General features: G+C 35.2%; 2 protein-coding genes across 2 annotated transcripts; both read right to left on the reverse strand.

The window, feature by feature from the left end:
• Positions 1-512: 512 nt before the first annotated feature.
• On the reverse strand, positions 513-4,884 carry LOC105123702 (eukaryotic translation initiation factor 3 subunit I-like). The gene is made up of 8 exons (XM_011023398.1): positions 4,573-4,884; positions 4,221-4,436; positions 4,012-4,139; positions 2,838-2,957; positions 2,657-2,746; positions 1,963-2,049; positions 1,792-1,871; positions 513-929 (listed from the first exon to the last, which is right to left on the reverse strand). The coding sequence occupies exons 1-8, from the start codon at positions 4,754-4,756 to the stop codon at positions 854-856; spliced, it is 981 nt and encodes a 326-aa protein (XP_011021700.1). The 5' UTR covers positions 4,757-4,884; the 3' UTR covers positions 513-853.
• Positions 4,885-6,118: 1,234 nt separating this feature from the next.
• Positions 6,119-12,927, reverse strand: LOC105123703 (protein NRT1/ PTR FAMILY 8.3-like). The gene is made up of 5 exons (XM_011023399.1): positions 12,734-12,927; positions 10,175-10,280; positions 9,878-10,095; positions 8,182-8,738; positions 6,119-7,206 (listed from the first exon to the last, which is right to left on the reverse strand). The coding sequence occupies exons 1-5, from the start codon at positions 12,785-12,787 to the stop codon at positions 6,387-6,389; spliced, it is 1,755 nt and encodes a 584-aa protein (XP_011021701.1). The 5' UTR covers positions 12,788-12,927; the 3' UTR covers positions 6,119-6,386.
• Between the last annotated feature and the right edge of the window lie 1,183 nt (positions 12,928-14,110).

The raw sequence follows: 14,110 nt of genomic DNA on the forward strand, positions 1-14,110 counted from the left end.
AACCTTTCTCTGACTCTTGATCTCCCGTTCACATCCCTCAATTTAGAATCCAAGAAACTCAAGTGTCCAAGCCAACGACTCTTTCGAACTTGACTCCTTATCAACTTCTCTACTGCATCATTAACATATATTTAATTGTTTGCATCTACCAAACAATGAACCTAGCATGACAATTTAATAAAAATTACAGAAATAATAACAAAAACAAAAGGTAACTGAAATCACTATGGTTTATTTATCAAAAACATTAAACTTGTCTTCTCCCATGATTAATATTTTTTCTTTTCTTTTCTAATACGCAGCTTCTTTGAAACATTGTATTTTCTATTTCTCAAATTCAAGAGGGATCATTGGATTTTTTATAATAATGACGGTAATTTCACAATACCTTAGGGATAGTTGCAATACCTTAGGGATTGTTGTCGTTGATTGATATAAAATAAGATCAAATAACATAATGTTGGTTAAATTTGAACCGCCACCAGCTGTCTGTGACAATCCGTAAGCGCTGCTAAGAAACCCAGCTGCAATGACAAAAGACCAGTTCAAGGACGAGCATTTAACTGGATATCAGTTCTCACATTTCAAGTTTGAGCAAACAGTTGTAGAAATAAAGATGCACTGATAGGAACATTGAACCAGACAAAAATTCCTTGCTCATAACCCCAGAAAAAATTTGTAACAAATTCGGTGTAAAACAGAAGGAAAATGAAGAGCATGTGCAAAAATAGAATCTCGTGTGGCACCACGCTCCAGCTTACAACGCCACACCAAAATTCTTTTCGATCCTCTCCAACATTAACTAAGTGAACTCTATTGGCTAGATTCTGATATTGATACATATGCTTACAATCTAAATCTTTATGTTGAAATAATCTGGATCGAAGTGGTGCAGCCTGACATAACCATCCTCGCCTCCACTTGAGAAACTGCAGGTTCAAAAAGATTATAGAATGCATCAGACGAAGCATTCAAGAGTAATTAAAAGCTTTGACATTATTTAAGCAAGGGAGAGCAAAACACCAGAAAATAATTGTTTCCAGATTCCTGAATGATTGATTGTCTTAATAATATTGCTAAAATCTCTGTGACTAATCTAACATGAAGTTCAAAAAAAAATTCCCGATTTTTACCACTTGGCAAACCTTGTAGAACCCATCTCAACATTTGCACACCATCATCCCCAGTACTAATGATAGTCATTGTTTTACAAATTGAAAGTTTCGATGACCTTGTTCAAAAACAGTGCAAACTATCCAGGTTAATTTATGGCCAGTCTACAAGGACAACTGTACCATCACCTCCACAAATATCAGCCATCTGATGGTGTCCAGCATTACCAGGAAGGCAACATCACTTTACAATATCATCCATAACCTTGTATAAACCTTAAATAAACTGGTTCTAAATTTAGAAACTTATTCAAAGAAATTCAATTGGCAGGTCAAGCATTGTACTTGATTCATATATACATGCATCATCTTTAGGTGAAGCCAACCAATGCATTAGCCAAAAAAAAAAAAATTCATTTTGCATGTAAGAGAATGGCATTTTATTCATGCTTGCACACATCATCTATCGCTGCAGCTAATGAGTGCTATAGCAAAATCCATATACTATATTTATAAGTGTTCTTGGGTGCGTGAGCAAGAATTAACTGTTTAAAACTACATAAAAAGGATACTGTAGAAAGGTGAGTTAAAAAATAGAATGTCATTCATAATTCCATCTGATTAAAATTCATTGACACAAATTTTAGAAGTAAGAAATAAGATGTGGCAGAAAACATACCTTTCACCATCAGGGTTGAACGCCAATGCATTTATAGGTCCAAAATGACCTTTCACACCACCAATTTCTTCTTGAAGAACCTGCAAAATAAAGTGATCAAATAAGACAAATTCAAAAGGTTGCACAACCACAGATCTTCGTATCATAAAAAGTTCATCAGCATGAAGTAACCTTGTCGTAGAATTTGGCTTCGAACTTCCCAGCACGGTGATCAGTTGTGGTAACAGATGATGCATCCTGCCCACCTCCAAGCACGACCTACAAGAAAAACAACAGTTAGGTCCTACCAAAATGAAATGATGAAACGATGAAAATAATTGAACAAATTATCAACTTTCATTTATCATCAATAACCATCAACCAAAAATAGCCCAATTTTAGGTCCACCAAATTGTGGCCCTGAAAAGGCAAGTACGCTAATAATCTTACCAGTTAGTAGACTATAAATCAAAATCTAAATCGAAACAATGACATGTCAGCCCTCCAATGGATAAGCTCACAAGGTTTAGGGTAATGACAGTAATCTGCCTCCCTAGACTGATGTTGTACAAATTGTGGTCGACAATAACTATGTATACTTCACAGTGATTACAAACCAATTCATTCTACCAAAATGAAGTCCATTCAACGATTGTAACTACATATACTTAGCCAAAGATATGGTGGGAATTGACAAACAAGATAGCTTCATCAGAGCACATAAAAAGGATCTTTATGGAAAAGGAATAAAGGAGTGACAGCCAATAATCTGTAACATTTTCAAGCAGCAAAACTCTCTAATGGAGTCTGAAAGAATGATGAACAAATTCACAAAAAGCACGAGTACAACGTGAGAAGAGTAAGAAAAAGGTTCTGTAACCCATACATGATCAAGAAGTGGAGACATTGTAACAGCATTAACTGGGCGTTCTGTTGCATAGGTCTTGATAAGAGTTAAATTTCTGGTGTCCCAGAGCTACAAAGTTGCAGAAAGCAAGAGATTGTCAAAGCACTTTTACAGCAAGAAAATATCAGAAAAAAGAAATTCTTAAAGTCAGGCACTCTACCTTGGCAGATTTATCTAGAGAACCAGTCAGGAAGTGGGAACCATCAGCAGATTTTGTCAGTGATGTTATTGGCTTCTTATGCCCAACTTCTGGGTCTGACTCTTTCAACAATTTTCCAGTCTGCAAACAAGAGACAGTATAAACTCAAACATCAAACCAACCAAAAAACAGAATACTGTAAAATGTCAGGGCTGGTGGTAAAATGCAAATGAAAAATTCAAAATCTGTAGCTGTTTTCTGATATTTTCAATCAAAACAATATCTCAACCAATATAAAGCAGGCAAAAGAACAAGCGCATGCCAACACATGTTCACAGGAAAGATTCAGCAACTGCATTACAAGAAAATGTCAATTCAATCAAAATTCTCCCTTCCCAAATAGAAATTTATGAGCAGAGCATTAGACTTACATATCACTGCACTCTACCTACACTCAAGCCATCTCATATAAATCAGATATTGTATAATCTTATCAAAGCCATGTCTCAAGGCAGATTCCCATCATTGACTCCAAACATAAGCTATCCCAAATAACTGTATTCCTAACCAACTTAAAAAGCTATCGGGGATTGTGTCTAAACAGAATAGTACCATACCACATACTCTGCAAAAATTAACACTCCACTGGGTGTCCTTGACTCTAGACAGATGTCAGATTACCAGAAGTATTTCTCACACTCCAAGATCAATGTAACACAAATATTAGAGCTTTTTAGCTCTCATTTAGGTTCTCTAATGCAAATCCATCCGAGCAACATTCCAACAAAAACTATGCATGAATCTTGAAAGAGCAAAAAAGTTCCATCTTTTCTTTACTTTGCAAATAGAAATTTTAACATTTGATTTTGTGCTCATAAAATACACAAGTCTTCCAGATCAACCGATAGTAAAATCAGATAATCCCCAGGACAATGGTAAAGGGTGCCTTTTCACTTTCCCAGTATGGAACTATTACAGCAAAAAATCTTACAGCTCTAGTAGAGTTGAATTTAAATTTGAGTTCTCAAAAAATCTAGGTCCACACAAATATTTCTAAGCCTTTTGGCCTCAAGAACATCAGGTAAGAAACAATCTTCCGTAGCTTCTAGATCACTTCAGGGAGCTTGTCATATCCCCTGGCTGTCCTAGATAACAACAACAACAACAATAACGCAAAAGGTAACTAGCCAGTTACCTCGGAATCCCATATGCGGATCACTGAATCCTCTCCAGCACTTATGATAGTCTTGTTGAGGGGCCCCCAAACAGCTCTGTTAATTCTTCCCGTAGGTCCGGTGATGGTGAGCATAGATTCACCACTCTCTACAAAAAACGAAAACATTAAGTCAACAACACAAAGAAATGTAATATGTGCCATAAGGCCCATAACATACACTAACTTACGCTGGGAAGGATCGTCTGCGATGTTTTTGACGTTAATGGCAGAAGTGACTCCCATGAAGGGATCAGTAGTAATAACAGCAAATTTATCACCAACAGAAAAATCGACAGACCGAGCCGGTGAATTGAAACTAAATGTGTACAATTGTGCTCCAGTCTGAACATTCCACAGCTTCACCGACTGATCCGCACTAGCAGTAATCAGTAGCATCGAATCTCCTACATTGTTAATAATAATTAACCAAAGACAATAAAACATTAACATGCTAAAACATTAAAAAAAATGAAGCTAAGATCTTCATAATTTATCCTTGCAAAAAAAATAATTCAATAAAAGAGAGAGATAGGAACTTGCTTGATACATCACAACACCAAACGGCTCCGTTGTGGCCACGGTATGTTCCCAAACGCTCGCCGTTATCGGCGAACCAGACGGTGGGATTATGATCTTTAGCACAAGAAAACAAGAGATCTCCTTCCCTGTTGTATTTTAGGAATGTTAAGGGCCTTTCATGCCCTTTCATCAAGATTGGTCTCATCTTTTATATTATTTTATAGAGAATTATTATTTTGATTGTGTTTGATGATTCGCAGGAAGGAGATGAAGATGGAACTTCAGGTTGTCAGCATGGAGCAAGAACAGGTAGGGTTTTCTCTTTCTATCTTGTTAAACTAGGAGACAGATATCTCCACGTATGGGCCACGGCCACATATTTTAGCCCTTTCTCCTCCAGCCCAAGTCCTGCTTCTTTTTGTTTCCTAATTAATTATGTACTTTTCTTTTTTGTCCTTCAATAAATAGCAGTTCTGTTTTTTTTTTTTTTTTGTGGATGAGAAATATTAAATTATAACTGCTCTTTTCGGGAACTAAAAGGAATACTTATTTCTATTTTCTAATTTAAACTGTTAATTTTACATATATCATCAAGGAAATAAAAATCACATTTTAATAGTTTTCTTCTATAAAATCTATGCTCATGGAATGGTACTTGCACGTTTTTCACGACCTAATTTATAAGATTTGTGTAATGTTTTGATATTTAAAAAAATAATTAAAGTTAATAAAATTAAAATAAATAAACATTAATTCTCAAGAAAAAATCATGGTTGTTATTAGTTTTGAGTTTAAATATGTTTTATCAGTACGTTTGATTTTGATAAGTGTAAGAAAGCAAGGGTAAAATTAATTATTTGTATTACTTGAGAATCTAATTAAAAGAATAAATAATTGGAGAAAGGCAATAATCAATAATAAAAGTATGCTCAAGCAGTCTATATTGGAAAAGGCATTTGAATTTAACCAGCGAGTACGTGATTATTGGTTTGAAAAAGTTGAAAAACTCATTATTAATAGTTAATTGTTTTATATTAGGATTTCACATTAGCATAGTTATGAAAGTTATTTTTAAAACATATTGAAGAATTATGACTGGTTGTAAAGTGAGATGTATTCGGTTAAAAACCAATACAAACTATAATACGATAAATTATTAACTATGAACTCTTTATTATGGAGAGTCGGAGACCATCTCTTCCTTTCTATATTAATCTACGGTCGATTTGGTATTTTTAAAAGCAGAAAAAAAGTAAGCATTACTCTCTCTTGAAAATAGTGTCCCCTTCGACTTTTGTGCGAATTAAAAAAAATGAAATTATATAAGAAAAGTTAAATAACAGACAAATGCAAAAATCACTAATAATTAATAAAAATTGCTTGTAACGGGCTACATTTGAATAAATCTTGGAATATCTAGTACGGTAGATGAATACGAGGGTGGCTGGATTAAAAGACTTAAGTGAATAAAAATTCGTCTAGAGACCTAGTTTTCACACGGTAGTAGTTGCTTTTCTAAAATACCAAGGTCAGATGCAGTTTCAAGTCAAGGGAGAAGAAAATCATAATGCATGTAAACCAGGCTGAGCGGTGAAAATCATGTGCCCACAGCTCCTTTCATTTAAATTTACTCAGAATGCGACACCATAAAATAGAGTGAGATGCGATGTTTGATTAAGAATTGTGGAATATGACAAGCAAACTATGCCGATAAATATAGTACACATTCCTTCGAACCTGGAAGCAAATAATGTGACGGTCGTTGCATATGTACAGAACGTCTTTAATTTTAACCTTCTCCACAGCCGGCCACCGGGCCATCTCTTTCGTAGACCTTAGGAGGCCTTCTGCTTATATTTCCTTGCACAGGAAACATAGACGAGAATGTTGAGAAAGCTGAGTCCAGCTAAAAGCCAGAAGAAATAATCGAGGTGGCCCTCATTCAAGTTATCGGGGATCCATCCTGGCTTCCCACCCGTGGTTGTGAAGTAAGTTACCATAGTCAGAATAAAAGAGCTCAAGTAATTACCCAAAGACGTAGTCAGGAGTGACAACGCACTGCATAAACTCCGCATTGCATCTGGAGATTCTTCATAGAAGAATTCAATCTGACCAATGAATGTAAAAACTTCTGAAGCACCTACCAACATATACTGGGGGATTTGCCAAAAAATACTGATAGGCACTGCAACAGCTTCACCAGTCAACCCAAGCTCTTTCGCAAGCTGTAGGCGCTTAATCTCCACCAAAGCAGCAGCTGTCATTGATAACATTGAAATGAACAGGCCAATTCCCATACGCTGCAAATCTGAGAAGCCCCTGTCTTTTCCTGTGAACTTCCTTGCAATGGGAACAACAATCCTATCATAGATTGGCACCCAGCAAATAACACTAATAACATCAAATGATGACAGAGATGCAGGAGGAATGGTGAATGAACCAATTGTCGTGTCCATCAGCATCCCTTGTTCCACAAACATAGTAGACATCTGGGCATACACAGCGGAAAAGACAATTCCTGTAGCCCAGATTGGAAACATGCGGATCAAAATCTTCAATTCCTCCACCTGCGTGACAGTACAAAGCCTCCATGGGTTGGGGAAGTCCCCACTTTTCATCTCAGCCTCTGACAGCACAGCAGCTTTATCAAGGCACCTGCATGGAATAGCAATTCCGTTAAATTTTTGGGCAAAGTTTAGTGCCTGTTAGATGTCAAAACTTCCACACAAACATACTAAGGTGAGATCAGTGTAAAAAAAATCTATCATTATATTGACACAAAAACAGATCTAATGAAACCTTTTAGCAGTAATCATTTGGGATGTTGTCTTATTTGTAAAGATTAAAGAGGAATTCTAGATGTATAAATTTGCTCTGTGGTCTTTCTTCATAAACCACACGAGACAAGATTCCACTGCCATGAAAAATTGCAAGAACACGGAAAGATGAAGTTCCAAAGGAAAGGAGAGCAGATACGAAATAATACATCCAACAGCAAATGCTCCCACCAATCTATCCAAGTAGAAGTCCATGATTCTTCTGCTACTAGATAGAGAATAAATAAAGAGTGTTCCACAAGATAATATGTGTTAGCTAAGCCTCTTGTGTTGCACATAATTCCATATATATCAATTTATATTTCAGCAAATGCAACACAGAAGTTAGAAGGTGGAGAGGGAGCAAATTTAACAGTGTGCTCATGTTAGACAGAGCAGCACTTACAAAAATGTAAGCTTAAAAAAAAATTAGTAAAAAAAATTAAAATAAGATGGCAATTAAACTTCACAGAAAAAAATAATTTTCAGTGTATTCATAAAGGCTTATATGAGTTTGTTGGTTATGCTCAGACTGTTTCAAATAAGGCATTTTAGTATTAACTAGACAGACCATTCTTGACCACTGTTCACATTGAATGACCAACCCTGGCATTTGTCTATAAAACACACACACAAAAAAAAAAAAGCCAACTTTGGTAGGATGTTGAAACTTCAAAACCACTCCTGCTGATTGTGTGGTAATGAATCACTAAACAGCTGGGAATTTTGATTAGAAAAACCAAACCAACATCAAATCAGGATAAAATGTTCAGATCCGAGAACAAAAATCAGCTAAAAAGAAATAAGAAAATACTTTAGTTCATCGCTGTGCTCCAGTTTCCGGCTTCCTTCAATGGCAGAGTGTTTGTCTGGTGTTTCATACAGGAGGCTACTATCTAGAGGAACCTCCAGATTCCACTTATGGAATGATGCAACCAAAACTTGGCACATCCTTGTAATAGGGCTTCCCCCTGGTCTCTGAAATCTGTAAAGGGGTGTGCCTGAAAAGAAGCTAGCAATAGCTATGCCCATGAACAGTGCAGGAATTCCAAATCCCAGTCCCCACCCGGCATTGTCTTGAATATATACCAGAAAACTACTCGATATAAGAGCACCAATATTGATTGAAAAATAGAACCAATTGAAGAAAGACCCCTTCTTTACCCGTTCCTTTGAATCAGTGTCATCAAATTGATCCGCCCCAAAGGATGAAACACATGGTTTGATGCCACCCGTCCCAAGTGCAATCAGATAGAGGCCAAAAAAGAATACTGCATACTGAGCTGGAGTTGCTGGAGGGCAAAGAGAACCTACACATTCAGCTGGCTTTAATGCAGGAATAGATGCAGAGAGAGTCAACGCACACATTCCCTGCACCGATTTTCATGTAGAAGTTAACCAACACTGGGAAAAAAAAAAAAACATGCATCAAGTAAAGGAGTGCATGTTTTTAAAAATATAGATCTTGCTTGATGTAGCTAATACATCTGACACAAAAAAAAATGAAACAATCAACAAAACTTCATCCAGACTTTTCATTGTAGTTATGGTTAGTGGCACAATCAAAACAAGAAACTTTTCCATTCCTAAACATCAAACATGGCTTCCTGGAATAAACCATAAGAAAGGAAAGTTGATAAAAGCAGAAACTATTGTTTAACAGGAGTAACCAACACCATTAATGATCCTTAATATCCTTTTTATCACAATATTTTCAAAGCACAGCCACTGCAACTAAATCATGTTACTTTCTTTTGTGCTTCCCAGGTCCTTTGATACAATTTGCAAGAAATCTAAAGAGATGGGCTACTCTGGCATGTTAAATATATATTGTAGAATGGTCATCAAGTCCACTATGACTAACACAGTGATCTACATGCAGGGCAGACAAGTTCCTTTTTGATATTCCATAATATCTTGATGCCATACTTACATGGTTATAACTGCAATTCTTTAAATGAATCACAAAATTGCAATATTTTTTTTTTTCAAATATTTAACTGACAGGTAAACTTTGCATGATAACTATCAAAACCAGTGAATTCCTTAGAAATAATTGAATTAAGAGAAAAAGAGGAACCAAATAAAAAATAAAAAGCATCTTATACCTCATCCAAACATAAATTCTTGGCCATAGAATAAGCTAAGAAGATTTTCAACAAAAGGTAATACTTGATCAGTCATTTATATGATGAGGCATTACATGGTGCTTAGGAGAGAGCATTTCTATCAAGAAACCAAATAATCTATTCTAGTAATCACAAGCCTTACTTTTGGTACTCTTGTGAATTAAAAATTTGAAATGTTCAAGGGATTATTTTGAAAAACAGGCCCAAATTCACCATATGCTTGTATTTAAAAGAAAAGAAAAGTAATAAGAGCTGGAGGTAGCTCCATCAACATTGAGAGATATGAGCATGAATAGAAGCTATATAGTCATGCATTAGAAATAAGGTACTGATCAGAGCTTTAGGCAAAGAATAAAACTAATGAGTTTGGTTCATAATTACAATGAAGTAAATTGAGGAGAAAGCAGCAATAGTCCAATATCTTCCCCAACAAGTATCTGCTAATACAGCTCCAATGAGGGGTGTAAGATAGCATGTCCCTGACCAGGTGGTGACATTTCTTGCAGCCGACACATTTCCTTCATGTAGCTTGCTGGTAAGGTAAGTGACGAGATTAGTGGCAATCCCATAGTAGGCCAGGCGTTCACAACATTCAGTACCTGTATGAGGTAAGATAGAAGTCAGAAAGACAATAGGATACTTAATCATCCAAGTAGCATGAAATATAATAAATAGTACCCAGTATGAAAGGGCATGCTTTCCAGTTTCCAGTTTTCTGCTTAAGGATAGGGTTCCCTTTAATGTCCACTGAGCCATCTCCTGTGTACAGTCCGTTGCTTTCATCCTGGAAATATAAAACGAAACTGCATGTGTGAGAGACATGGTTTCTGATTTTAACAACTTGCGAGTGTGTCCAAAGGGCATCTATAATGACCACAGATAATCAGACTAGTATTTCAGCCCTGGTTAAAAAATGGCACCAACCCTTTTAAATGCCACCAAAAAAATCAAAGATAAGACAGGCTCCCTCTATATGCAGCAGGGACACAATTACAGGACAGAATTGGAACACTCCACCTATATGGCAACAGACCCAATTCTAAAAAAACAAGAAACTGAGGATTAACAGCTAAGACACGCCACACATGCATATCATAGATACTGTTCAGACAAGCTGCTTTTTAAATTTCACTAAACTGCAGTTCACATGAACACGATGGTTTAAGAATTTACTTAGTTTTCATGTCTTTTTTTCCACTAAATTTCTATGTTATGCAAACTTAGCTATATTAATCAGATATAGATAAGTTACCAAACATTGGACCCAATAAAAATCAAATTTTCTGGGACGTGACACCTCTAGCTAGTTAAATATCTATTTCCTCAGAGAAAGTGAACCTAACGTGTCCAAATTTGGAGATAAATCCTGTATTTTTATTATTTAGCACTCTTATCAATACCTGACAAGGACTGGATACTTGTTAATCTTAGCCATCCGTCAACTAATGCAGCATCAAAGAAGAAAGCCACCTGAACGACTGCCAAGGGCGAACCAGGTGATGTAGGTCAGATTTGAGATTTCTGTTCTACTAAGGATTTGTGGTGAGCTAAGGTTTATTGTTTGCGGAAATAGGGTAGCATAGAGCTTGTTTAGTAAGGAATAAGGAGAAATTAGGATTTGAACGGTAATTCAAAGCACTGAAGCAACAGAATATTAAAGCAAGAAATAAGAGAAAATAGAGGGAAACTTAGGCAACTAAGCCTTCAAAATGACTCTAAAAAACTCAATTTATTTCATAACTCAACTCTCCTAAAAATTAAAACATAGCGTTCTTATATAGTGAGATTAAGACTCCCTAAAAGACTAGGATAACTAATTCTTACTTGGCTAGGAAATAAATTAAACAGGAATAAAATCATAAGCTTCTCCATTTGATTATGTGGTCCAGCGTGATGCAGTCCGCGTTTTGCCCTAACCATGAATTTGAAAGTTTTCAGTTAATCAACCCTCACCACACCACAATTTTTCATAGCTACCACTAAAAACTCTCTTGAAACCTTAGTTAAGAAAAAACTACAAGTTGTATCTTTTTTAAAGCCTAATTTTTCAAACCGCGACTGCAAAAGCTAACAATATGCCAAACACACAGGTGGTTAATCAATACACATTCTTATTTTGGGCTATTTTAGACACCAAATTCCTAAATAAGACTAGAGATCCAAGTAATTCTGAAAATTTACTAAAATAGCCCACAAATCGCAGAACATGCAGAAATCACAATTCTGCCTCTCCTTACAAAACAGCCAATAAACCAAGACTCTAAGGCCCCATTTGTTTATGTGGTTGAAAAGCGCTTTTGCAAAAAATTGAATTTTTTTCACTTCAAATTAATATTTTTTTGTGTTTTTAGATTGTTTTGATGAGCTGATGTCAGAAATGAATTTTGAAAAATAAAAAAAATATTATTTTGATGTATTTTGAAGTGAAAATCACTTTGAAAAACAAACACTATCAAAATCCCAAAAGGGCTCTAAACCTCAAACACAAAAATCTACCAGGGACAGCTGTTTTTTTTTTTTTACCAAAAAGACTTCTTTATTGATGACGCTAACATAGCTACTCCACCAAAAAGACTTAATGTAGCTTTAGGTTTCCAAAAATGGAGAATGTTTCTCTAAGATAACATAGCTACTTCATCACCAGGAACCTAGCAAAACCATTTTCTTTTTAATATATATATATAGAGAAAAAAAAAACTGATAACAGCCATGATTGCACCCTATGAAACCCAAACCCTAACTTTGCTATGCATTGATTACAACCTGCATACTGGAGAAATCATAGCGGTAAATTACATCTGCCTCCAATCGCAAGACAATCAAAATTCCAATGTTCTATAAACAGAGGCAATGGTCGTCACTGCAAAATGCAAGTGACCAGAAAACGAAGCTTCTCATTGCATGTGAAAGCTGTCTTGAGTTTCAAAATGTTAATTAACATTTAAGCATCAAAAACCCACCAAACAAATTGCCAATTCTCAATTCTATTTCTTCTTTTGGATCCAGAATTTCATAATAATAGCAAAAAAAAAAAACACCAGAACCCAGAAACAACTTTGTATAACATGAATCTAGCTAGGTACCAATTTTAACAGGGATATTCATGACCTTTGAACAAAAAAAATATCTTCCAAGCTTGGGACTGGTTTGGGGAGACTTGAATAATTGATAGGTAAAATAGTGAATTCCTAATAAGAAGCTTCAAAGAAAGGAGAAGAATGAGAAAGATAGAGATACCTGTTGAATGAGTCCATCTTCCAGGAGCGATGAATGTTCCTCCACCGAGCCCATCTTATTATGTTTCTCTTCTCTAATAACACCCTAAGGTTCGACCACAATTCCGGTCAAGAAGATGATAAAATCTAATCCGGTCGATCGATCGATCTCGTTTATACGCAGAGATAACCACAGGAGTTAGGAGAGGAGAAGATACCCCTGGCCCGCGGTTTTATAAGAAAAAAATTAACAAATAAGAAAATGACGATTTTACCCCCAACTATCATACAATTCTAAAGTGCATCCCCCTACAAATGTAATTTCCAAATTTGGGTCCCCATCCATTTGGCATTCATTACCCAATCGACCTTTTGCCTCTAATTTTTTCCCTTTAGAAAAATTAAAAGAGACCTATTTGTCTTTAAATATTATTTTTTTACACATTTTCAAAAAAAAAAAAAAAGAGGGTTCTTACAGAGTTGCATTAAAAAAAAAAAAGAGGGTTCTTACAGAGTTAGTTGGATCATGTCGAATAAGGAATTTTTTAATTAGGTATTCAATTGAGAATCATGCTGTAGTTAAGGGTAAATATGCCCTTTGATCTTCAGAGCACAAATAAGTCTGGGAAAAAAACAAAAGTTGCTAAGGGACTTTGAATTTCGAATCTTGAATCAATGAACTTTGAGGTGCCGTGTACTCCTTAAAAAGCGTAGTTAGCAGAGAACCCTTCCCAATAAGTTATCCTACGTCATCTCACTCATTGAATCGTCAACCTTTTTTCTGTAACTTGAAAATACCCCTGAACTATATGCTTTTTAACAATGTCGTCCTTTACTTGCAGCGATGGCAATTTCACACTAACTCCAATCCAAATAGATAGGAATGTTTTTTTGCCCATTCCGTTCGAGTATTACCGGAAGTCGAAAGGTCAGGGTATTTATATAACTTTTCTCGACCTGCGAACCCGATCTGAACGACATTAATAACCCTAAAATTTAAAAATATTATAATTATATCAGGATATCCACACACACGCACACGAACACTAATGCCATACCTGATACTACAAGCTTGTTGCATGCTTCTGTATTTTTATGAGTTTATAAAAATAATTAAATATATATATATAGAAAAAAACTATAATAATTCATGATATTATAAAAAACTATAAAATTAAATTATTAACTAGTTTAATATTTTAAAATTAAAATTATAAAAATTATAAAAAAAATTATATGGAAGAACACTTAGCAGTTTATAATGTTTTAAAAAACTTACAAAACTAGATTCTCAACTAATTTAATATAAAAAAAATAAAATTGATAAAGATAATTCATAAAAAATAAAAAAACATAAAAAATCATGTGAAAAAATACTATAATAATCTATAATGTTTTA

Source organism: Populus euphratica, unplaced genomic scaffold (assembly GCF_000495115.2).
Source record: "Populus euphratica unplaced genomic scaffold, PopEup_1.0 scaffold9.1, whole genome shotgun sequence".
Classification (NCBI taxonomy): domain Eukaryota; kingdom Viridiplantae; phylum Streptophyta; class Magnoliopsida; order Malpighiales; family Salicaceae; genus Populus; species Populus euphratica.